This window comes from Stigmatopora nigra, chromosome 1, assembly GCF_051989575.1.
Source record: "Stigmatopora nigra isolate UIUO_SnigA chromosome 1, RoL_Snig_1.1, whole genome shotgun sequence".
NCBI lineage: Eukaryota > Metazoa > Chordata > Actinopteri > Syngnathiformes > Syngnathidae > Stigmatopora > Stigmatopora nigra.
Genome location: NC_135508.1, coordinates 15,728,997 through 15,752,035, shown reverse-complemented (window position 1 = coordinate 15,752,035; position 23,039 = coordinate 15,728,997). Strand labels below are relative to the sequence as shown.

Below are 23,039 nucleotides of genomic sequence, written 5' to 3'. Positions count from 1 at the left end.
TTCACATGGTCATTGCTAACATAAGTGTGTCATCTGTCAGCCACTATCTATTCTGATATAAATTCAACTATGGTATGATAATGCGGCTTAATTCTCTATTCCAGGGCACTTATCTGGCAACCGTTGCGCTAAAAACAATTCTGGTTGTTCACACTATCCTTACATTGCCAAAAGTCATTGAAACCAAACCGCTTCAGGTTCGTAATGTAAAAACAAGTTTTTTTTTTCTCGTAATATTATGCCAAAAGTAGTTTTGTGTTTACAAAGTCCCCACGGCACCAAAGGGTCGAAGTCCGCGAAACGAAACAACTTTCGGTTTACAACAGAAATATAAATACTCTAATAATAATAATAGACATAGGCCCTGTCATGGGTTTGATCTTTTAATATTATGACATTTTTCTCCTATTTTTAATACCTTATTCTCATAATATTACACTAAAAGCAGTTTTGTGTTGACGTAGCCCTTAGGTAGCAAAAAGTCTGAGAAACCAAACATTAATTAATTACACATAAAAATAAGCATTATAATGACTTTATTTATTCAACTTCTGTATTGCTTATCCTCATAAAGGTCACAACATTATTCTAATAATATTACATCTTTAATTTTGTGAAATTACAATTTTATTCTCGTAATATTACGAATCTAATTTTTTGACATTACGACTTTGTCTTGTAATATTATAGAAATCTTATATAATGCGTAATATAATGCCCTGAATCTCGTAATATCGCACCTTTTTTTTTTAAAAATCATAGTATTACAATATACGACTTCCTTCTCGTTATGACTTTTATCTCGTAGTATTGCGACTCAATGTATGACTTACATCTTGTAATATTGCGACTTTAATCTCATAAAAGTTTTACTTTATTCTCATGGTCGTTTTTTTTTCTTTGACTTTTTGTTGACAGGATGTGAGGGAGCTCCTCACTTGCCAACAGAAGTCCCGTGAATGAGAAATAGTATTTAATTGGCTGTTTTTTCTCCTCAACGTTGAAATCTGTGGCAAAAAGTTTAACTAAAACTATCTTCTTGCAACGCCAAAGTTCATCTTGGTCGTATCTGGTCCAACGGCTCTTAAACCTGCGATTATATTGACTTTGTATCTAAACTCGACGCGAAAATAAAACTTGACCGATGTGAACCCAGCTTTAGTTTGGCGGTATAATAATAACACATAGTACAATTATCCCAAAACTAATTTGGCAAAAAAACTAAAAAAAAATCCAACTTCATACAGGATATAAAAGAAAATATGACGTCGAAATAAACACCCATGTCTGCATTTCAAATGTAGGTTCAATTATGTATAAATTTGGTATCAAATACCTAGTCATGTGCTGTCAGTGTAAAAAAATGCATGGAAAAGGGTTTACTAAATTTGATTTTGATTTTTTTTATCCATGTGTCTAACAAGTGGAAGAAGAGTATCTATCAGGTTCACACATTTACTCATGAAACAGCAACAGACCTCTGTCTTTTACTCAATGGCTCTCATTGACGGTGATAGACGTCCAATCCATTTGGACTGATAGAGGGCCTCCCAGCCAAAAACGATTGGACTTCTATCGCCGTCAATCGTAGTGAATGAAATCATTTGTAAACTAAGTGCTCTCATTGTTTATTGTGTTTATCCTTTGGGTATGATGTATACCAGTCTTTAGGTTTAACAAGTGTCCAAATGAGCGGATTAGATTGTATAGGTTTTTTTTGGTGCATTTAAATAGCGGTTATATTGACTCACACTTTTTTTTCTTTCTTTTTAGCCTTTATTATGTGGCTAATGTTTCCTGTGCAATCACCTCATCACTTTTTTCCCTTCCTGTCGGTCGTTATTTGTTCATTTGAGCCCCGTCGGCATCTGTCGATTGTTTGTTTTAATTGTGTTTATTTATTTTTTCTTACTTTATTTGAAATGCTTTACTTATTTCTAGCCATGCTGTTTTTTGTGCTTTGCTCAGTGCACATTAGTCAGTTTTTGTGGTGTTTATTTGCACCCAACCTGACTAAAACTCTTTGTGTTTTGTATGTTTTCTGAAAACTACAATTTATTTGGAACAGTTTTTTTTCTAGTCGCATACAAAGTGTACTTAAAAGTCATTTTTTGGGCAGGATTCCCTGATTTTATGAGAAAAAAAAATGGTAACAAATTCATTGAAAGCCAGTCTTGAGTCTAAGAAGACTTTATGCATCTGCTTCCTGCTTGTTTGACAAGCTAGAAAATTGAATAAATATGAATGGTAATCTTGGGTTCAAAACTCAGTGAGACTGTTTGTAAAGGTATTTGTGGGAACTTCCCTTTGTACATGTAATTTCATTAAAATGAGTGCATGTTGTTTTTAAGCAATTTTATAATATTTATGCTTTTTGCCATATTAACAATCATTTTATAGTGCATTGTTGTGCATGAAGAAGTGGCTCGTTGCATTTTATTAAATGCTGTATTCAAAAAGTTGGTTTAAATGTTGTGGCTTTTACATTAGCAATTGATAAACCACTTTGGAAGGTTTTTAAAAAATGGTGTTGGTTTCTTTGTTTTTCAAGTATATTTGCTTTTCTTTTGTTCACATCGATGTGTAGTTTTCTTTCAATGGTAAATTTGATTCATTGTTTTACCCAAATTGATTGCAACCTTATTTCTACCTCACAGATGAAAATGTAACCTGGTGTATTAACTGAACTCCTGTAAAAACATTCCAGTCTCTGAGGCTGGCTTTTTCAAAGCCACACAATAAAAAAAAGTTATTCATCCAATTGGGATTTGTATTTAATTTTCTTAAGGGATTTTTTAAAAGAATTTTTTGGACTCATGCATTTTGATTGATGATTTATTTTTTTAAATTGAGTAATTGAGTAGCTTTTCTGAGTAATTTCAGGATGTAATATGAGTAATTTTGGGAGGTATGGTCATGACGCCCAAAGAATTACTCCACCTGTTTTTCTGAGTCTCCAAACACAATTTTTCAAAATATTAGTTTATATTATTCTGAACATATTTCAGAATATGGGCCGGTTACCAAAAAATCTGACAAAATTATTCCAAAAGTTGAAAATTGAGCAAGAAAAAAAAAAACTGAGGGAAATTATTTGGTGAACAGAAAAAATAACCAGAGAAACAGGGGAAAAAACACTCGTAAAACTGAAAAATAAAACTTGGATAAACGGAGAAAAACATTTTTAAAAATTGGAGTAAAATACACCTGAGAAGGTGGAATTATTTAGAAAAGAGACAAAAAATATTTAAATGAATTAAAAAAAAAAACGATATTTTAAAAAAAATCACAAACTGTAACTTTTTCCGAGATAATCTGAATAGCTAAAAAACTATTTATTACCTTGGAAATGTTTTTTTTTTTTTTTTTTTTAGGATTAAATCCTAAATTCTTTTCATATACCTCTGGTTTCTTCCGGCCACGCTGTTCAAGTAGAACAAGGCAGTTCCTTAAATGCAGTGGCACATTTTGCCCACTAGATGGTGTTAAAAACAACAGACAGATTGACGCCCAAATCTGAACAACAGCGGAGAGTCATTTTAGGTAGTCTGGAGCACACTGCAATAAGAAAATGTCCTTCTCTGCACCTCGCCTCTTTTCAAAGTACCGACATGGAGATTCGGCCAGCTTTTGGACCAGAACACTCGTCCAGGCAAGGACCGAAGCGGGCAAACTAAAGACCATCGATGACTTGCCCGGACCCACTTTGTCAAAAACTCTATTTTGGTTGTTTGTCAAAGGCTACGCAGACAAGAGCCACTTGTTGCAGGTAAACACAACCACCACCCTATTTTTCCAGACAGCGGGTTAGTAATTTGACGCATTTATCATCAAAACCGCTTCTGTATTTATAAGAAACATTCGTTGAAGGTCACCGTGCACATTTATGTCAAGAATGTGCATGATGAGCGGCCAACGTCGATTGAATGTTTTTCTCTTTTTTTAATCACGTTTGAGGTATATTTTGATTCTACTTACAGTTATTTAGTGCCAATGTAAATCTATCAATTCATTTGCTGTCCCACTTATCCCCACAAGGCTCGCGGGGGTGCTGGAGCCTATCCCAATAATCAGTGTAGAACCTCAACTTATTGCCAGCCAATTGTAGGGCACAATGAGACAAACCACCATTCGAGCTTGCATCCAAACCAAGCCAAAATTTCAAGTGTTTAACCAGGTTAGCATGCAATTTTTGGGGGGGCGTGGGGGAAACCGGAATACCCGGAGAAAACCCACAAAGGAGAATATGCAAATTCCACATAGGACCCACAGCATGTAAAATATCCTCCAATTCTGGAATGACCATTAAGACATACAAGGATTAGGATTGCATTCCTCAGCACTCGAAAAATATGTGTTTGAAAAAATAGTTTGGTGTATAATATGGGTGGGCAAACCGGTCCTCGAGGGCCACTGTGGGTGCAGGTTTTTGTTCCAACTGATCCAGCACAAACAGTTGAACCAATGAGATTTGTGCAGAAAACAAGAAGCACCTGACTGCAATCCACTGATTGCATTTTCAGGACACTAGATTGTCGAAAAAGTGCCCTCTGTGGGTTGGAATGAAAACCTGCACCCATTGTGGCCTTTTGTGGAATAGCTTTTCCACCTCTGGTCTATAATATCTTGTGCTTTTTTTCACCTGTCATCTTTCTGCAGGGGTTTCAGAAGAATCTCTACGGGCCTATATGGCGGTCCAAGTTTGGCCCCTTCGACGTGGTCAATGTGGCTACTCCTGAGCTCATTGCCCAGGTGATCCATCAGGAAGGACGCTACCCAGTGCGAGCTTTGTTGCCACACTGGAAGGAATACAGAGATTTGAGGGGGCAAGCCTACGGTTTGCATGTAGAGTGAGTCAACATAATTCCATGCAACTGCTAATCAATGTTCCCGGTAATTTTTCATATGTCTGGGCATACATCCCTGTGCACACTGAGGACCAGTGTGAGCAACATCATAAATGCCCGCTATGGACACACACCAGTATCACACACACAGTGTGATATACATCCAATCCATTTTCATAATTGGCTACCAGCCCTCCCAGTTGAAATTGATTTTCTGATTTTTTTGATTCTCACAAATTCTTTCCCATTTGTATTTTAACTGATGGTTTAACCAAAAAACATTCTAAAATGCAAAAGATATTCTCTTTCATATTGTTCAATTGATTTTTTTGATTTGGTTTTTATTATTTTACTGATAATGTTTACGAATTTACCGTGTAAACATTGGCAAACTAGAGTGCAGTTTAATTTTTTTTAAACATTTAAATTAATAATTTGCTTCGCTGAATACATTCAATCTCAGTTGATAAAAAAAAAAATAATGTAGAAAAAAAATTTATTCAACACTGCAAGTTATATTTGAACATAAATAAAAATCAAATTAGGTGTTTTTTTTTCAAAGTACATTGACTAATGTCTGTGTGTGTACCATAGAATTGAATGGTAAACTTGGATATCTTTCATTTCCTAGCAAAGGTCAAGAATGGTACAGAATCCGCAAGGCTCTGAACCCAAAGATGCTTAAGCTCCAGGAAGTGTCCGCCTACGCAGCCGTCATCCACCAAGTGGTGGAGGATCTCCTGGAACGCATCGAGTTCCTCCGCCGTCGCAGTCCGGACAAAACTTCCGTTTCCGACGTGGCTTCCGAGCTCTACAAATTTGGCTTTGAAGGTGAGATCGACGGAAGTCACGCCGGAGGTGGCTGACGTTATTGATGCTCTTCCTAAATGTCATCGTGCAGGTATTTCTTCCATTTTGTTTGAGACCAGGCTGGGTTGCCTCCAGGAGAACATCCCTGAAGAAACGGAGCGCTTTATCGCCGCCGTCAATGACATGCTAACAATGTCTGAGACTGTTGTTATCTTCCCACGCTGGAGTCGTTCCGTCCTTCCTTTCTGGGAGCGTTTTGTCCGGGCCTGGGACGACCTTTATAACACAGGTTGGCTCGAATAGTGTTTCTCTAATTGACCTGAGCGCTTGTTGAAAATGCTCACAATGCATTTGGATTCTACAGCCCAGGCACTCATCGACAAGAGATTGGCTGAGATACAAACCCGGACGGATCGAGGTGAGGTGACGGAGGGCTTGTTCCTGACTTACTTGTTGTCCTCTGATAAGTTAACTCATTTGGAGATCTACATGAGCGTGACAGAGCTGCTGCTGGGCGGAGTCGACACGGTGAGGATGACAAGTGGGGAAACTATGTTTATGCTGCAGCTCATTTCCGATTTCTTTATGCAGATGTTGCATACAATGTCTGCAAGACTTACTTAACTCACTTATAACTACTGCAATCCCTCGAATATCGCGGATTCAACTTACACGGCTTCACTATATTGCATGTTCTTTTATTTATTTATTTATTTTAAGTTCATCAAAATGTGAAAATCCATGCTGAAACTCCTAACCAGAAGCCACTCTTGCTACTAGGACTCAGCACTAAAGTAAAAAAGAAAATAAATTAACAGGGATGACCCTGTTTTTTGATTCCCACGGCGAAGTCTGGTCCACATTAACTGCGATATTCGAGGGATTACTGTACTCAAATTGCCACTACCGACTCCCAATTACAAGAAAGGTATCTTCTCTTAATGCAGCTTGCTGGTAAGGACACTGATGTTCAACACTATGATGATGAATTTGATCATGTTTCTTGAGGTAAAAGAGTAAAGGTGTATACAGTGTCCCCTCGCTTATCGCGGTTAATGGGGACCGGGACCACCCGCGATAAGTGCTTTTCCGCGAAGTAGGGATTCCCCTTCCAAATGCTTAATTTTAATTTAATTCCAATTTTTTTTTGTTTTATTATTTTTTTTTACCCCCCTGTATACAGTGCACCATATAGAATACGGGTAGAGAGAGTGAAATTCATGTTATAACAAAAAAAAACTGTAAAATATGTTGTTTCAATGTTAACTGAAGCGCGAAGTAGCGGGGAACACTGTGTTAGACAGTGTTTCCCAACCACTGTGCGACGGGACACTGGTGTGCCGCAGAAAATTGCAAGAAGTCAAACAATGTCATATTCCAAGAGAAAAATGAAAATAAATACATATATCGAGATAAAAATGGAATTATTACCAGATTAAAATCAAAATAAGATGAACGTTAAATTAGAGATTATACAATTACAAGATTCAAAATGTGAAAGTCATTTTGTTGCGTAATTTTTCTCTAACATCAACCGGAAGTTGTTTGCTTTCAAGGGCATCAACCTTTGATGACATAAAGTGTGAGAGCACATTTCTTTTGTGTAATATGCGATTTAAAAACATGAAATTACTTATTTTTGCATTACTCGAACCAGACGTTGTTTAGGGTCCGCAGACATCAACTTTTGGTGACATGAGGCCAGAGTGAAAAATTAGATTTTGGAATCATTTTGGAGGTTCATGTGTTTCCTACTGATAAAACTTTGATGAGAATGACTATTGTTAGAATAGGCGAAATACTTTTAAATTAAAAGATGTGCTGTCCCTTGAAATTTTGTTCAGTGCAAAAACAGTTAGGAAACACTGCATTAGACGTACAAAACATTTTTTTTACTTGCTTATACATCCTTCGGTGTGTAATGTATTTTTTTTCACGTTGTGCAAGGTGTTTTTTTTTTTTTTTTTTTTAATCCAATACTCAGTATTGTAATCCGTGCCTGATAGGATTATTTTTTGAGTATCGGACAGTATAAAAGTTGTAAAAATATTATCTGATAATTACAGTGGCATCACCTTTTTTGGTGTAAAACTGAATTCTCCTACAGCTTTTTAATTTGACCTATTTGGGATTTTATATTTATTATTTGGTGTATTTCCCTAACAAGGTTGGCAGGAACAGTTTGCCTTCATAAAGTTTATTTTGTAAATTAGAATAAAAAAGAAATAATACAGCATTAATAATTATTTTTAGCATTATTTTTAATGTTCCAAAAACACTTCAGATCAGTAGTGGGAATACACCTGATAAAGAAATGGGACCGAAAGTTTAAAAAAAATCTGGATCTAATTATGCCATCACATACGTGTGTATTATATATCAGATGGGACGCCTCTGCAGTATTAATGCAATGCCACCAGTGTTCTAAAAAACACAATCCTATAATGTTGAATCGTCATAATCCACAGTCTATCGCCCAATTTAGTGACCCAATTCATCCTGTGCCAATTATCCGTTCTGAGCCAAATATATACTCGTGCGGTCAGTCATATGATCAAAACATTCCTTTCACAATCCACCCCTGTGTATACTTGATGCTGAATGTTTAGCGTGAATTTAGCCTGTTTGGAATGTAGAAATACTGGATTCAAGACCACTTTTGTTAGCCGCTCTACTGCAGCAGGGCAGTAAAATTAAATTATAGCAGGCTGGTATATTTGTTTACCTTTTGGGAACAATGACAACATTTCTAGAGCCGTGTGCTTTTTCAGAAATGTCTCTTACTGTTTCGTTCAGACCTCCAATACGCTGTCATGGGCATTGTACCACTTGGCGAGGGACCCGCGGGCTCAGGATCGACTGCACGCCGAGGTGGATTCCACATGTGCTGACAAAAGTCTGCCTAGCATGGAAGACCTTAAAGAAATGCCCTACTTGAAGGCCGTCATCAAGGAAACATTACGGTGTGCCAACTCTTTTGTATTCATAAGCTTTGTTTCACTGCTCTCTGACTTTCTTTGTCTTCTTCCAGTTTGTATCCTGTTGTTCCTGGCAATGGACGTTTTGTTACCGAAAATGAGGTGATGGTGCATAACTACTGGTTCCCAAAAAAGGTGCAGACACATTGGATCGAAATGAGGTTTCTTTCCTCCGAGTGTTTCCTGTATACAGCGTGAACTTTTGCTTGGTCAAACAGGATTCTGTTTGTCTCTTGTATCATATGTAAAGTACCTTTGCAGTAACTGTACCTTGAGTTAAAAGTCACAAGTTTTCAAGATGTGGGAACCTGTTGAGGTTCTCACAAATTTGAACCCTAACCGTAAGACAGTGGACCCCTCAAGTTTACTGATTGACTGATTTTTTTTTCAATACCAAAGACAAATAAACTGTTTATATTTATAAATTAAGAACAAATATGAGTACAGTAATCCCTCATTTTGCGGTTCAACTTTTGCGGCTTCACTGCATCGCAGATTTTTTTTATGGGGAGATTTTTTTGAATTTTTTTATTATTTTTTTTTTTTAAAGTTCATAAAAATGTTAAAATCCTTGCTAAAACTTGCAAGCAGAAGACAGGAGTTGCTTCCGCATGCCTGTTCTAGCAAGGATTTTAACATTTTTATGAACTTTAAAAAATAATAATAATAAAAAAACTCAAAAAAATCTCCCCATAACTACTCGCGACTTCAGTACATTGTGGATTTTTTTCCGGGAATATTTTTATTAAGTTCATAAAAATGTGAAAATCCATGCTGAAACTAGGACTCGGAACTCAAGAAAAAAATGTTTATTTTTAATAGGGGTGACCCTATATCCGAGGGATTACTGCAGGGGTTGGGAACCTTTTTGATGAAGAGAACCATAGACAATTCATACTCTCTAATGTGATTCCTTCAGAGGCATACTCTGAATTTAAAAGTCAAATACATGTGAATTGGTGCCTTCTACGTTTTTAGTAATTTCGCCACTTTTAAAGTGGAAAGAAACTGAAATAATTTGACAACATTCAAGTGCACTTGCACTCAATGAGAGTATGAAATCCAGAAGAGCCTAATGCAAAACAAAAAAAAAAGGTTTAAGAAGATTAAAGCATATCTAGACGTTGTATCTCAGCTCTGTCACCAGCGGTTTCCATATTTTAGCTCACAGGTTAACAGAGAGCCAGATGCACCTGTCAAAAGAGCCACATATGGCTCCAAGTTATAGGTTCCCTAGCCCCGTATTACTGTATTTAAAAAAAAATTAAACAGAAAGATGTGACTCTAACCTTTCTTCTTTTAGAAGACAATCCTTCAAAAAAGGCGATATCTTGTGAAAAATGGCTTGGTTTGAATGAGTTAATTCTATCATGCAACCCGATGGTGGGGTGTTTTTTCCGCCTGACTTTGGTACGGGCATTCTGGGTTCGATTCCCACTTGGTGGCAGTGTGATTGTGAGCCCGGGGGTCGTCTGTCTCTCTGTGTGCCCTATGACTACGATTTACCAGATCTTTTTCAAGATATTTTCAGGTGCTGCTGCGAAATTCAAACCAAACACCAATGTGATGCTCTTCCAGACTCAGTTCCATTTGTGCCACTACGCCGTGTGTCGCGACCCAGCACAATTCCCCCGACCGGACACATTCGTACCGGAGCGATGGCTTCGCAGCAACAGAGTGACGGCAGGCTCTTTCCAGCACCACCCATACAGCTTCATCCCATTCGGCGTGGGTGTGCGAGCCTGCGTGGGAAAGAGAGTGGCCGAGATGGAGATGTACTTTGCTCTTAGCAGGGTAAGCGGCGCCAGCCTGCGAGCTCACGTCGTGCGATTGCCATCTGAATGTCCATTTGTAATCGGCAGCTGATGCAGCACTACGAGGTCCGGCCGGGGGACGACCATTCGGCCGTGGAGGCCAAAACGCGGACACTGCTCATCCCCGCAAAACCCATCAGTCTTCGTTTTCTGCCCCGAGTCGGAGGCAAAGCATCCTTTGCACAACCTTTGAAACATGCCGTGTAGAGAAGATCACGCTTCGTTACTTTGTTACTATGACTCAAATATTATTTGCTTAGCATAATAGATGGATGGATGGTAAATAAACTAGTACAGTAATCCCTCGAATATCGCTGTTAACGTACACCAGATATGGCCGCGATAATCGAAAAATCACAAAGTAAGGTCAACCCTGTTATATTCAGTCCTAGTAGCGGGGTTAGGCTTCTGCTCGTGAGTTTCAGTGTGGATTTTCCATTTTTATGTACTTTAAAAAAATGTTTTATTAAATAATTAAAAACGTTAAGTAGTGAATTTGCAATAAGCGAGGGCTCGCTATACTAATACTTGTGAAGCGCCTTTCCACCTTCATGGCACCCAGAACTTTTTGGCACTAATATATCGTCAATCACCTGATGACATTCAGATACTCAGAAGCAATATTGAGTTCATTATCTTACTAAAGGATACTTAGACGAGCTCACCGGGGACGATAATCGAACTTGCATCTTCTAGGCTTTGGGAACGATTACTTGACCACTGATCCACAGTAGCGGTACTATATTGATGTTAGTTTATTTTTTGCATAGTTTATTCTCTCAACTACTCTACATATTCTAGTAAGCCCAATTATATTGCTTAAATTGTGTTTATTAGACTTTGGCAAGTAGACGCTAATCTCATTCCTGCCATAAAATAAAATGATTTCATTTTGCTTGTATCATTCCTGATTTGAACTCTGCACAACTGTGGGCAGCTCTTCAAAAGTTGACACTTAAGACCAAGGGTCTCCAAACCGGTCATTGAAGTCCGGTGTGGGTACATGTTTTTGTTCCAACTGATTCAGCACAGACATTTTGACCAAGAAAACAAGAAGCACCTGACTGCAATCCACTGATTGTACTTATAGGACACCAGATTGATGAAAAAAAAGGTGTCCTCTTTCTGAGTTGGAATGAAAACCTGGAAAAGTTTGGAGACCACCACTTAAGACCTTTTACTTTTTTTGTTTTTTGTTTTGGCAGTGGTCTCCAAACTATTCCACAAAGGGCTGCAGTGGGTGTTTTCATTCCAACCCAAAGAGGACACATTTTTCACCATTCCGGTTTGCAATCTACAAGTGGAATCAGTGGATTGCAATCAGGTGCTTCTTGTTTTCTGCAGAAATCTCATTTGTCAAAATGTCTGGTTGGACCAAAAACCTTCACCCTTAGCGGCGCTCTGGGACTGGTTTGGGGACCCCTGATTTAGAAAGCAAATGTCTATTCCTGGTCATTTTTTTTTTTTTTTTTGTAATTGCTGCCCAGTTTCTCGCAGTCATAATGGATTGGATGTCTTTTGGGCTCAATAACAGTTAAGGAGGTGATTGCCGTGAAGTTGCCCCCATAGTGGATTTATTAATTTAAAAAAATCATTCTTTTGTACTTTAAGTTTTGTTTGTGCTGTTTTAATTTTCGACATATTCAGGCTTCTTTTTGGGTCGATGACGCCATCGTGAAGTTAATCCCCCCCCCCCCCCCCCCGCCCCCCTTACTTGAAAAATGTAAAAATAAAACATTGTCTTTCCACTCTAGGCCTGTAGTAGGTGCACACGAGCAACACGCACACGCGCAACAGTAGGACATGCGCGAGCACGAGCGTTTTCCTGCTGCCACCTTCACGGCAAACACGACATCCTGCATTGATCCGTCCATCCTTCGCTCGGGGCTCCACTTCAGATTCAGGACCCCAGCACACACCGTCACGAGGGCTTTCCCGACCGTTGGCCCGTCTGTGTGAAGCGGCCCCCGCTCGCCATGCTGGACTAGTGGCGTCCGGATCCACCGGCTCGCCTCACGCCGACGGCCAGGCGGAACACACCCTTCCCCGGGGTAGCTGTTGATGGCATGGCCGGGGTTCTCGACTGCGGTGGCCCACTCTGCAGTCACCGCGACGCCGCGGGGATGGGCCGTCGTCACGTCGGAGCTGATGATGGTGAGTAGCGTTTGTCCTGTTTCTCAGTCACACCACCCACCTGCTGTCAAATGACGGATGCTGCGCTGCCATTTTTGAGAAAGATTCAATCGAGGTCGCTCGAGGTTGGAGGTCGATCCGAGTCACCCGGATGGCCGCATCGCGGTCGATGGATTTGTCCGGGGAGCAAGTGTGGCTCAGCAGATGGATGGTATTGCAACGTGAGGCACTAACATAGGGGCTTAAAAACAAACAAACAAATAAACAAACAATCAAACACACACACACACACACACACACACACACACACACACACACAAAACTCAGCAGTCATTGAAGGCATCCCTAACAATTGGTTTTACTACAGACTGAATTGAATTTAAATGATTTTAATTGAATTATTTGATTGTCATTATACTAGTATAATGACATTTAAAGCTTCACCACGAAGTGCACGCACACCAACAACAAACAAGCAAACAAATTAAAAAATAAAGAAATAATAACAATAAATAAATATTATAGTAAAACGACAACCCACTCGCCTAATGCAAAATTGTCATTAGCATTTAAACAAACCTATCAGCAAATTTGACTTTAAATGTAAGGTCATATTTTCTATAATATTATCTCATCCCATCTCATTTTCTTAACCGCTTTATCGTGATTTGGGTTACAGGGGGTGCTGGAGCCTATGCCAACTGACTCAAAAAAAAAAACATACTTGGTAGGCTGATTGGACAGTCTAAATTGCCCCTAGGTATGAGTGTGAATGGTTGGTTGTCCCCTTGTGCCCTGTGATCGGCTGGCCATCAATTTAGGATGTCTCCCACCTTTGGGACGATGACTAACTGAATAGAAAATTCCACAAACAATCAATCTTATTAATCAGCACTGGGATATTTTTTTTTAATCTGGTGGAGAGGAGCAACAATTATGCACCTATAGAATATGGAGTGCCAAAATGAGAGAAAACAAGTGACCTCTCTCTAGGCAATTAAAAAAAACGGATAAATTGAATATCATGAATCTCTAATTATATTTAAAAAAAATGGAAAATTAGAACAATGTTAAATCCTTTGATTGATGCCAATTGGACCGCTCTGAACCCTGCCTATATAACCCCTTTGGCTTTGAATACTTTCTATTCCTTGATGCTGCCAGACAAACAGACTAACAGATTTTGGCGAATTATAATGTTAGATGAATGTAGATATGCTCAACTTTTGACACAATGAGGCACATCTTTCCATTAGGAGGTCAGAACATTGTTTAAAGTAGGTACTCTGTGTCTTTTTTTGGAATGTGAAATATTCTTGAATGGTTGGCCTGTTTTTTGACAGATTTACATAGCCATTAAGTAGCCAGTAACTTTAAAGACAGATAAAGGTAACTTAAATACAAATGAAAGATTTTTTTTTTGCCAAATGTAAAAGTCAAATGATTTTTTTTTTTGGGTATCGGCTGTTTATTTTTCTGTGAATAATCCTCTGGACTGGAGATGCATGATTTGTGTCAAGTGTGACGAGCTCTGGGTTGTGTGCAAGCGGCTGCCGTATCAGACGGCTTCATAAAAGCCCCGCGGCTCAGTGAGAGCTAACACGAGGAGAAAAAAAACATGACCCTTTATTTTAGCTCTGCCGTTATCATCACTGCGCCTGAGGTCCTCGCAACACCTCCACGCGGCCTTTGTTTGTTTAGTTCCTCCGAAGAACGACGGCTGTTGTCCGTGGCAACAAGCATCATTGAGATTCTTCGGCTGAACTCTGGACGGAGGCGTCTCGGTTCTTTTGGCTGAGGCTGAGAGGCCACGGAAAAAGAGGAGGCTTTGTCGGAGGAGGTTGGCGTGCCGATTGTGATGCGTAGCTGCACATGATGGTGGGTGGCCTAAAGACCACCTGCGATATGCAGATTGCCGGTCGGGATGTGCTGAATGTTCTGTTTTTTGTGCTTTGGGATTGGCTTTAAAACATATTAACCTCCTATGACCTAGTGTCCACATTTTTGGTTGTCAAAACGACAATGTTAAAATTTGGACTGCAAGGGCCTGGCGTCCACTTATGATCTGGACATCATTTTCTCAGAAAGTATATCATGTAAAAAGATCATTCTTTCTTTTTACACTAATTTGAAGCCTAAATATAGCTTAATTATTAAAGAGAAAAGAAAAAGGCATGCCTTTCAAGAGTTTGGGTCTTAGGCGGTTAAAGGAGATGAATGCCACAGAAATGGGTCTTTTGAGCTAATGGCTGCCATTTACTGTGATAAATGTTCAATTCATTTTGACTGGGAGACCTAGTGATCTTGTTTTTATGTTGTCTTTTAACAATGCGCGATACCTTAATTCAGTTTTTGTTCAAATACCAATATAGTTCACATCTTTGTTCCGCTGTGTATTGCAACCTGGCTTTGTTAGACCTTTCTTTTAGAGAGTGGCCTTTAAAAACTTGGCATTTAGCAAATTAACACATAGGACTACCACAATTCTTTGGGAGAGCTTAGATAAGCCTGCCATATTTGTAAAGCATTGTGTTTACATCATTTTCATGTTTCAACTTTTCTCAATGGCGGCCTGGCGAGTGAGTGTTTAGAGCGTCAGCCTCACAGAGGGGGACCTGGGTTCAAATCCAGCTCTGTCCACCTGTGTAGAGTTTGCATGCTCTCCTGAAGCCTGTGTGGGATTTCTTTGGGTGCTCTGGTTTGCTCCCACATTCAAAAGACATGCATTGTAGGCTGATTGGACACTCTAATTGCCCCTAAGTATGGGTATGAGTGTGCATGGATGTCAGTCTCCTTGTGCCCTGCAATTGGCTGATCACCGATTCAGGTTGTCCCCTCCCTCTGGTCCGAAGACAGCTGGGATAGGCTCCAGCACCCTTGTGAGGATTAAGCAGTTTACAAAATGAGATGAGAGGGAGACTTTTCTCAATGCATTGTGATTGCTTCTAATGCACATCTTCAGCAAAAATGTAAAACCAGGGCAAAATAACAGGAAATAACCTACAATTTACACATGAGAATATTACTTCAATCATTTCAAATCTAATCAATTGCTGATTAGTATTTCACCAGCAGAAATCATTACAGGTGGGAGCCCTACTGGCACCAAACAAAAATGGCCTATATTGAAAAATATGCCATGCTTAAACCTGCCTTACACGTGATACCGCATAGTCCCACTTTTTACAGCAGCCTCATATCGAACCACACGGGCTTTTCTCTGGACAGTGACACCCAAATCCACTCCAAGTATGCCATGTCAGTTTTTGCCTTCCTCTTACTTCAGACGGTATGTGTACGGAATGAATAAAAATAGGTTGCCGGGTGCATGGAGTCATCTAAGGATGAGATGAAGGAGGTAGCGAGTCGATCCGTGTGATTGCACCCCTACTGAACTCATTTTTTTATGGTTCACTTTCACTTGTTTATCTCCTCGCTGCTATATTTTTATTGTTTGTTCTGTTCCCAGCGATATATTCACTGATCAGCACATTTGTTTTGATACAACAATTGATCAGTAAGAGCTGAACAAAAGCCACCACACATTGCATAACTGCATACCAAGACTCTGATTGGCTCGCATGCTGTTGCCATGACAGTCGCCGGCCCTTCATTTTGAGTCGGCAGACCAACGCTTACAAATCTCTGTCAGCATACCGCCGTTGTCATAGCAACAGACAGGAAGCAGGGCACGGGGGGGGGGGGTAGTGTTTATGTTGTAGATTTGGATGAAAATGTGTCTCTGAGATTTTGTTTGATTTATTTATCTAAGAGGATGATGCACATTGACATCTGTGGGCCCGGAATGGCTTTAGTCCACCACACACACACACACACACACACACACACACACACACACACACACAAACACAGACATTCTGGTGGGGTGCTTGGCAATCTGGTAATCCCCCACCAAAATATGCTTATTAATGTTGTGTATGTTGTGGCTTGACACCATTTTGAAATGTCTTCCATCCACAGGTGAAGAAGGTGCTCCATAGTCTGCCCATACCTTGGCTTCTCAGCTGATTCCCCTCCATCTTCCATTTCCTGGGTTCTCCATCCTTATTCGGTTTCATCATGACGACCACACTGGAAACATTGCACACGCTCCCCGAACTGGAGCTGAGCCCACAGCTGTTGAATGGATGCCAAGACTCGGCCGGACGCTACAAGGTGGTTCCTTCCGTTGTCTGCTCCATGTGCTGCCTCTTTGGCGTCATTTACTGCTTCTTTGGTGAGTTGATCAGCAACAAGAGTGGATGGATTCACACTGCATGTTCAAGTGGCCAGTACTTCAACCCCTAATACATACATTCACCTTTCTGGAAATTACAAATCACAAGACTGCATTTGGCCGCCACATTATTTTTTTGTTGCCTTCAAATGCAAATTAAATGAGTGGATTTCATGTTGATTGCCAGTTAGTCAATCTTTTAAAAAAAAAAAGATCACTACCCCTTTTTCAAGTTAATGGAATAACAATTTCTGATATTGAAACTAGGTTTTGTTCAATTTTTCACATGCATATGAGCAAGTGGTTAGCGCGTCAGCCTCACAGTTCTGGGTTGAGGGTTTGATCCCAGGTCGCTCATCATTGTGTGGAGTTTGTTGTTCTCCCAGGATTGTGTGAATTTTCTCACTGGTACTGCGGTTTCCTCCCACATCCCAAAAAACATGCATGGTAGGCTTATTGGACACTCTAAATTGCCCTTAGGTATGAGTGTGACCGTGAATGGTTGTCTGTCTCCTTGTGCATTGCGATTGGCTGGCCACCAATTCAGGGTGTCCCAAGACTGCTGCCCGTAGTTAGCTGGGATAGGCTCCAGCACCCTTCGCGGCCCTTGTGAGGATAAGCAGTTTGGAAAATGAATGAATGCGTGCCGATCATACATTTACATGTATTTGTCTGCAGTCAAATTGGCCCTTTCAAATTATTGTTTCTCAATAGAGATGCCAGAGCGGCCTTGCGGGTTGAGTGGTTAGCACGTCACTCCAGGGTCCTAGGTTCAAATCCAGGTCGGTCCACCTGTGTGGAGTTTGCATGTTCTCCCGGGCCTGTGTGGGTTTTCTCAAAAACATGCAGGATAGGCTGATTGGATACTCTAAATTGCACCTAGGTATGAGTGTGTGCGTGAATGATTGTCCATCCTCTTGTGCCCTGCGATCGGCTAGCCACCGATTCAGGGTGTCCCACGACACTGGCTCAAAGTCACCTGGGATAGTCACCAGGGTGAGCTACCCTTTCGATCTTATGTAAGAAACACTTTACAATATTGGAAAATATCAATAAGACTCTGATTCTGTCACTTGAACTTGCAGTCCAAACGCAATCACAATGAGTCTGCATTGGACCTGTAGATGAACCCAGCTGTTGTTGACTCTCGTCCAGGCTACCGCTGCTTTAAGGCGGTGATGTTCCTGACGGGCCTGATGTTCGGTTCGGTCGTCATCTTCATGCTGTGCTACAAGGAGCGCGTGCTAGACACCCAGCTGAGTGTCGAGGCCTCGGTGGGCATCGGCCTGGGCATCGGCACACTGTGTGGCCTGGTCACCATGCTGGTTCGCAGCGTGGGCCTCTTTATGGTGGGTCTGCTGCTCGGCCTGTTGGTGGCCGTGGCCACCTTGGTGGGAATGGAGGAGCTTTCTCACAGCCCCCCACGCTCCGTCTGGGTGCCTCTGGGCGTGCTGCTTGGCCTGGGCATGCTTTTTGCCGTGCTCACGCTGCAGTGGCAGCGCATCTTCACCACGCTGTCCACCGCTGTTTTCGGCGCCGCCGTCATCACCGTGGCGCTGGACTACTTCGTGGAGCTCTTTGCGCTCGTCCTCTACATGTACGAACGGATGAAAGCCGTCCCCGGGAAGCCCGTTTGCTGGCTGACCTGGGTGGTGCTGGGGGTGTGGCCTGCGCTTACCCTGTTGGGCGTCGTGGTCCAGTGGAAGGTGACTGCAGAGGGATACTCCCACACTAAGGGTGAGGAGACGTCATATGGCCTAATGGTTAAAAAAACGGTCCAAAAGTGTGCAATCTCTGGCAATAATTATTGAATCGCCAGTTCTAGTGGATGCTTAGCATTTTTTTTATTGTGAAAGAAAAAGAGCTCGTTATAGACCTGACTCAAAATTAAAGTACTTTTAAATGGCTTTGAGAAAATAAAAGTAACTGAAATATAAAAATCATCACTACACAATTAACTTTGTTGCACAACATTGCCTGTTTGTTGCTTTTATAAGAGCTTTCCAGTCCTTGAGAAATTGAGTTAATAACTGACAAAATGGGCATTTGGCATCTTGTCAGAAAGCATTATTTATAACTTCCTCCACAAATGTTATCTTGGTTTAAGCCAGAACTATTTGCTACTATATGACATCGTCCTTAGATGTGTTTTAACGGTTTGGTCGCAATGGCAAAGTGATTTGTCATTTTCAGGGATTTCATCTACCAACAACATCTTGTCAACCAACGCAATAAGAAATATGGTCACAGTCTCGATGTAAATTGGGGTATTTGTGAAGTCATTTTTCCCGGACACTCAGACCAGTATTATCATTGGCTGAAAATGTGGACGTCTTTCTCAAAAATGGCACAAAACAAAAAAAATCACTTTCATCATCTTGCCCAAAGTTGATTGACAAGTCGGCACTGAATAATTAAGACTTTCTGAGACCATCATAGGCTTGGTCTTTCTATTCAGATGTTGATGACTTTCCTTTGATTTGCCTTTGGTCTCTCCCACTTCATTCAGATAGCCTTCAATGATTCCAGTTTCTTCTCATTTGTTTAGATTTATTTTTTCTTTCATAATAATACAAATGAGTGGACATCTTCCAGGAATGGTGATTCCATAATTATTGCCAGGGGTCGTAGATATTTTTTGTATCACTGTCTCCTATGAGATTCTTCAATTTGTGTCTTTGCTAAATGAATGTTGGTCATTCAAGTGGGTTCTTAATTGGGTCACAGATACAGCTTTGGAATGCTTCTAATTCTAGTTTCTTTTTTTTCATTTGCACCACTTAATTTAACCCTTTTTAGTCATCATCAGTCGTCAGCAGAGAAGGATGCAGGTCATGCGAATTCGCCAACGTGACGACCGCTACCGGCACAAGAAGAAGAAGAAGAAGCAATTGGGGTCTTCGTCCAACCAAAACCAAGCCAAGCAACTCCAGGAGTCTGCCTATCGCCGAAAGCCCAACCCGATTCGCCGCTACGACACCGACGTCCTCTCACCAGTGAGTAGAAACTTGAAATCTCAACTTAATCCGTTTCAGATGGCTTTTGGATTTAAAAAAAAAAAACAACAACTTTCTCCTGACATTTCCCAGAGCTACATCCAGAATTTCCGGGACAGGCAGGTGCAGGCTCAGCCTTTTCCCAGCCAGCTGTTTGGCGGTCCACACGCCGCAGTGGATCTGGGATTTGACTCTGGCTCAGCGGCCCCCCTCACTGGGGCGGCAGGACCTTCCCTACGAAATTAAAACATCGACTCGACTCGGTCCGGACAAGCACTTACCGTACATGCACCCGTGTGTCTTGTGTGTGCACTCCTAATTGTATCCAAGCATTCTGGACGGGAAAGCCTGTTCACTTTTTACCTCCTCTCGCTAATGATGATGATTTACACATACAGCGGCTACTATATGATGGGCTGACAGCTGTTTTAGCGCCTCAGATCAGATCAGGGATCCGTTAGCAAACCCACCTCAGGCATCCTCACCATAGACAACAGATGATCCTCAATCCGCGGCCCACTCGTGCCATAATCTGGAATACCATGAGTCAACTTTTAAATGGGCCGTTGGCCTTCTTGGTGCTGGACCTTAAATGTCTTCAAGTGATTTTGCTGTAACGGGTGCCTTGCTTTCCCTGTGACTATGGAGGGTTTTTTTCCGTTGATGTTTGGGTGCTCGCACAGGGTTACGTTTCAGCCAAGTGCGGTATTAGAAAGCCATAATGGACCGTGGCATTGCACTCAGTGCTCTGAAAACACTCAAGTTGGAAATCTTGACATTTGAATGGAGTTTGGATTTAGTGCCACTCGGTCACAAAGCCATCAGGACACAATCGTTTTCAGCTCAGCCACGTTTCACAAGAGTGTTTGCCAAATTTTAATGCATCAAGGCACTTATTTTACGAATTTAATCTCGTGGACCAAGTCCAAACAAAAGTGTCACCGAAAGTTTTTCTTTGTTATATTCGGTTTGAGACTGGGGGCTCTTTTTTTGGTGCATCAGAGGTTGACCACATTAGCTGGAGGAACTTGGATGGGTCGCAAATCCGTTTGGGAATTTATTTGACCTTAGGGTTATGATGAGGGTCTGAAACTTGGGCTCTATTTTTGTAAATGGCGTAACTGCTTTTAAGTGCAATAGCTGGACCAATATGGGTGCAAAACAGTTCGCAAATTTGATTTACTTTTTTGACCAAGCTGGGTATACTGGGATAATGAGGGTCTGGTGCATATATTATATATTTTGGTGGGGAAAAAAGCCTGTCTAACTAAGAGGTAGACCGCTGGATCTAGCACGATTTTGGTGAATTGAATTGAGTTGTAGTCAGACACACATTCTGATGCACATTGTGTGTCTATACTATGTGTTCTTTATCTGTAATCAGTGTGTATTGAACCCTAAAAACACCCTAACATCTCACTTCATCTCATTTTCTGAACCACTTGATTCTCATTAGGGTCACGGAGGGTGCTGGAGCCTATCCCAGCTGACTCTGGGCTAGATGCGGGGGACACCCAGAATCGGTGGCCAGCCGATCGCAGGGAACAAGGAGACAAATAACAATTCATGCTCACACTCATACCTAGGGGCAATTTAGAATGTCCAATTAGCCCATCATGCATGTTTTTGGAATCTGGGAGAAAACTGGAATGCCTGGAGGAAACCTACGCAGGCCCGGGGATAACATGCATACTTCACATAGGTGGACGTGACCTGGATTTAAACCCATGACCCCTGAGCTGTGAGGCCAACGCGTTAACCACTCGCTCTGCCGGGCTGCGGTTCCCTAATCTAACATAAACCATGAAATCATGAGAAAAAAAATCACTCGTACTCACTTAATCCCTATCACTACTTTTGTATTGGGCCTCAATTAAAGGGAATGAGAAGATCCCTTTGGATTGGCGGTTAATGGAATAAGTGTTGGTGCAAATAAATCGGCTTGATGGCATCTACAAAATGAACTACCACATCCAACAGTTACGCAGCGCAAGAAAATAGAGCCCTGGAGGTTGATTTCACTGCTTTTGTACTACATTGCATGTTCTGTTGTGCCACAAATGCAACTGATTCATCTCCTGAACTACAGAGAGGTAAATAATTTCCTCAGTGGCATTTCTGTAAAAATAAAAGAAAAAAAATAGTCGTTGTAAAGCGAGGAGAGAATGTACAATGAGTTTGCATGAAATCAAACACCCTGAACCTTGATAGTGACTTCCTCTTGGCTCTAAAATCCCTCCGCTGTATGTGCAACCAAGTCAGTTTGACAGAAGAACATTTTGTCTTCTTTTTCCCTCCTTTAGTTTGAATCTGTAGTTTTATTCCAACATTAAAGCATGCCTTCCTGTGGGCTAATGTGCTGTCAGTGTCTGCGACGAGTTGTTAACCTCACACATGATGTATTCTTTTGTTCCTACAATTACAGGTTCAAAATCTCAAAAGCTCATTGATGCACACATGCATTTCAGTTGGTTTCACTTTTCACAGACACCCACTTGCACACTCACGCACGTACACTTTTATTGCCTCCATCTGCCAACTTGATAACATGTTCTCTAACCTGCCTGTATATGTAGAAAAATGTAGATAAAATCCACTGCTACAAGCACCGGCACATTGATAATAAACTCTGGTGATGTTGGTCACATCTGATGACTGTTACTCATGTTTTTGTCTTAGTCTTTATTGTTTATTGTAAGCAACACAAAAACACATTTGACATTTTCCACCCAAATTTGAAAACTCAGTTTGTTCAATTTGTTTGCCTAATATAGATTATTGGGAGTTCTTTTTCAGCTTACTTGAATAAGAACATGATGTTTGAACTTGATGCAGGTAAAAATATTCACAGCAACCATGGCCTGTTGAAACATGCCAGTTATTTTTCCTGCGTCAACCTGCTTTATATATTTTGTGCTAGTAGCAAATGCCTCAGGAAAGCAATGTAGCAGATCCCCCATCCTAGTTATCATCGTGTATACTGCATGATAAAATATATTTTCACTGCAGATTGTAAGTATCCAAGTCAAAAGTGTTGTGCTATGCGGAATCTAAATTCACAATCTTTTGTAAAAACATTGGTTCTCTGTCATCTCAAGAGACAAATATGCAAGGTGTATTTATTGTTATCCGTGGCTAAATCAGCATCATTTGAAAAAAAAAGTCAAATCTTGTTAGTGTAAGCGTTACGCACAAAATATTTGTTTAATCGGCTATCTTTTGTT

The 23,039-nt window shown here is 40.7% G+C and overlaps 2 protein-coding genes across 3 annotated transcripts; both read left to right on the top strand.

Annotated features, from left to right (window-relative positions):
- Positions 1-3,516: 3,516 nt before the first annotated feature.
- cyp27a2 (cytochrome P450 family 27 subfamily A member 2) lies at positions 3,517-10,930 on the top strand. Its single transcript, XM_077727238.1, has 9 exons — positions 3,517-3,769; positions 4,660-4,850; positions 5,479-5,678; positions 5,749-5,946; positions 6,022-6,185; positions 8,454-8,620; positions 8,689-8,770; positions 10,214-10,429; positions 10,498-10,930. The coding sequence occupies exons 1-9, from the start codon at positions 3,572-3,574 to the stop codon at positions 10,654-10,656; spliced, it is 1,575 nt and encodes a 524-aa protein (XP_077583364.1). The 5' UTR covers positions 3,517-3,571; the 3' UTR covers positions 10,657-10,930.
- Positions 10,931-12,211: 1,281 nt separating this feature from the next.
- On the top strand, positions 12,212-22,476 carry tmem198ab (transmembrane protein 198ab). 2 transcript variants are annotated; one of them, XM_077718539.1, is made up of 5 exons: positions 12,212-12,603; positions 16,564-16,819; positions 17,975-18,556; positions 19,619-19,815; positions 19,909-22,476. In XM_077718539.1, exons 2-5 carry the CDS (start codon positions 16,663-16,665, stop codon positions 20,059-20,061), a joined length of 1,089 nt encoding a protein of 362 aa, XP_077574665.1. In that variant the 5' UTR covers positions 12,212-12,603; positions 16,564-16,662; the 3' UTR covers positions 20,062-22,476. The 2 variants fall into 2 exon arrangements, with proteins under 2 accessions (XP_077574665.1, XP_077574673.1); XM_077718547.1 differs by lacking the exon at positions 12,212-12,603 and adding an exon at positions 13,729-13,859.
- Positions 22,477-23,039: the final 563 nt, after the last annotated feature.

What these genes read in the sequence shown, in the direction of transcription:
- cyp27a2 (XM_077727238.1), top strand. Translation starts at nt 3,572, where the DNA reads ATGTCCTTCTCTGCACCTCGCCTCTTTTCAAAGTACCGACATGGAGAT. An exon ending in ACAAGAGCCACTTGTTGCAG is followed by an intron (nt 3,770 to 4,659) that starts GTAAACACAACC and finishes ATCTTTCTGCAG; the next exon opens with GGGTTTCAGAAGAATCTCTA. An exon ending in GCCTACGGTTTGCATGTAGA is followed by an intron (nt 4,851 to 5,478) that starts GTGAGTCAACAT and finishes TTCATTTCCTAG; the next exon opens with CAAAGGTCAAGAATGGTACA.
- tmem198ab (XM_077718539.1), top strand. Translation starts at nt 16,663, where the DNA reads ATGACGACCACACTGGAAACATTGCACACGCTCCCCGAACTGGAGCTG. An exon ending in GGGATACTCCCACACTAAGG is followed by an intron (nt 18,557 to 19,618) that starts GTGAGGAGACGT and finishes AACCCTTTTTAG; the next exon opens with TCATCATCAGTCGTCAGCAG. An exon ending in ACACCGACGTCCTCTCACCA is followed by an intron (nt 19,816 to 19,908) that starts GTGAGTAGAAAC and finishes GACATTTCCCAG; the next exon opens with AGCTACATCCAGAATTTCCG.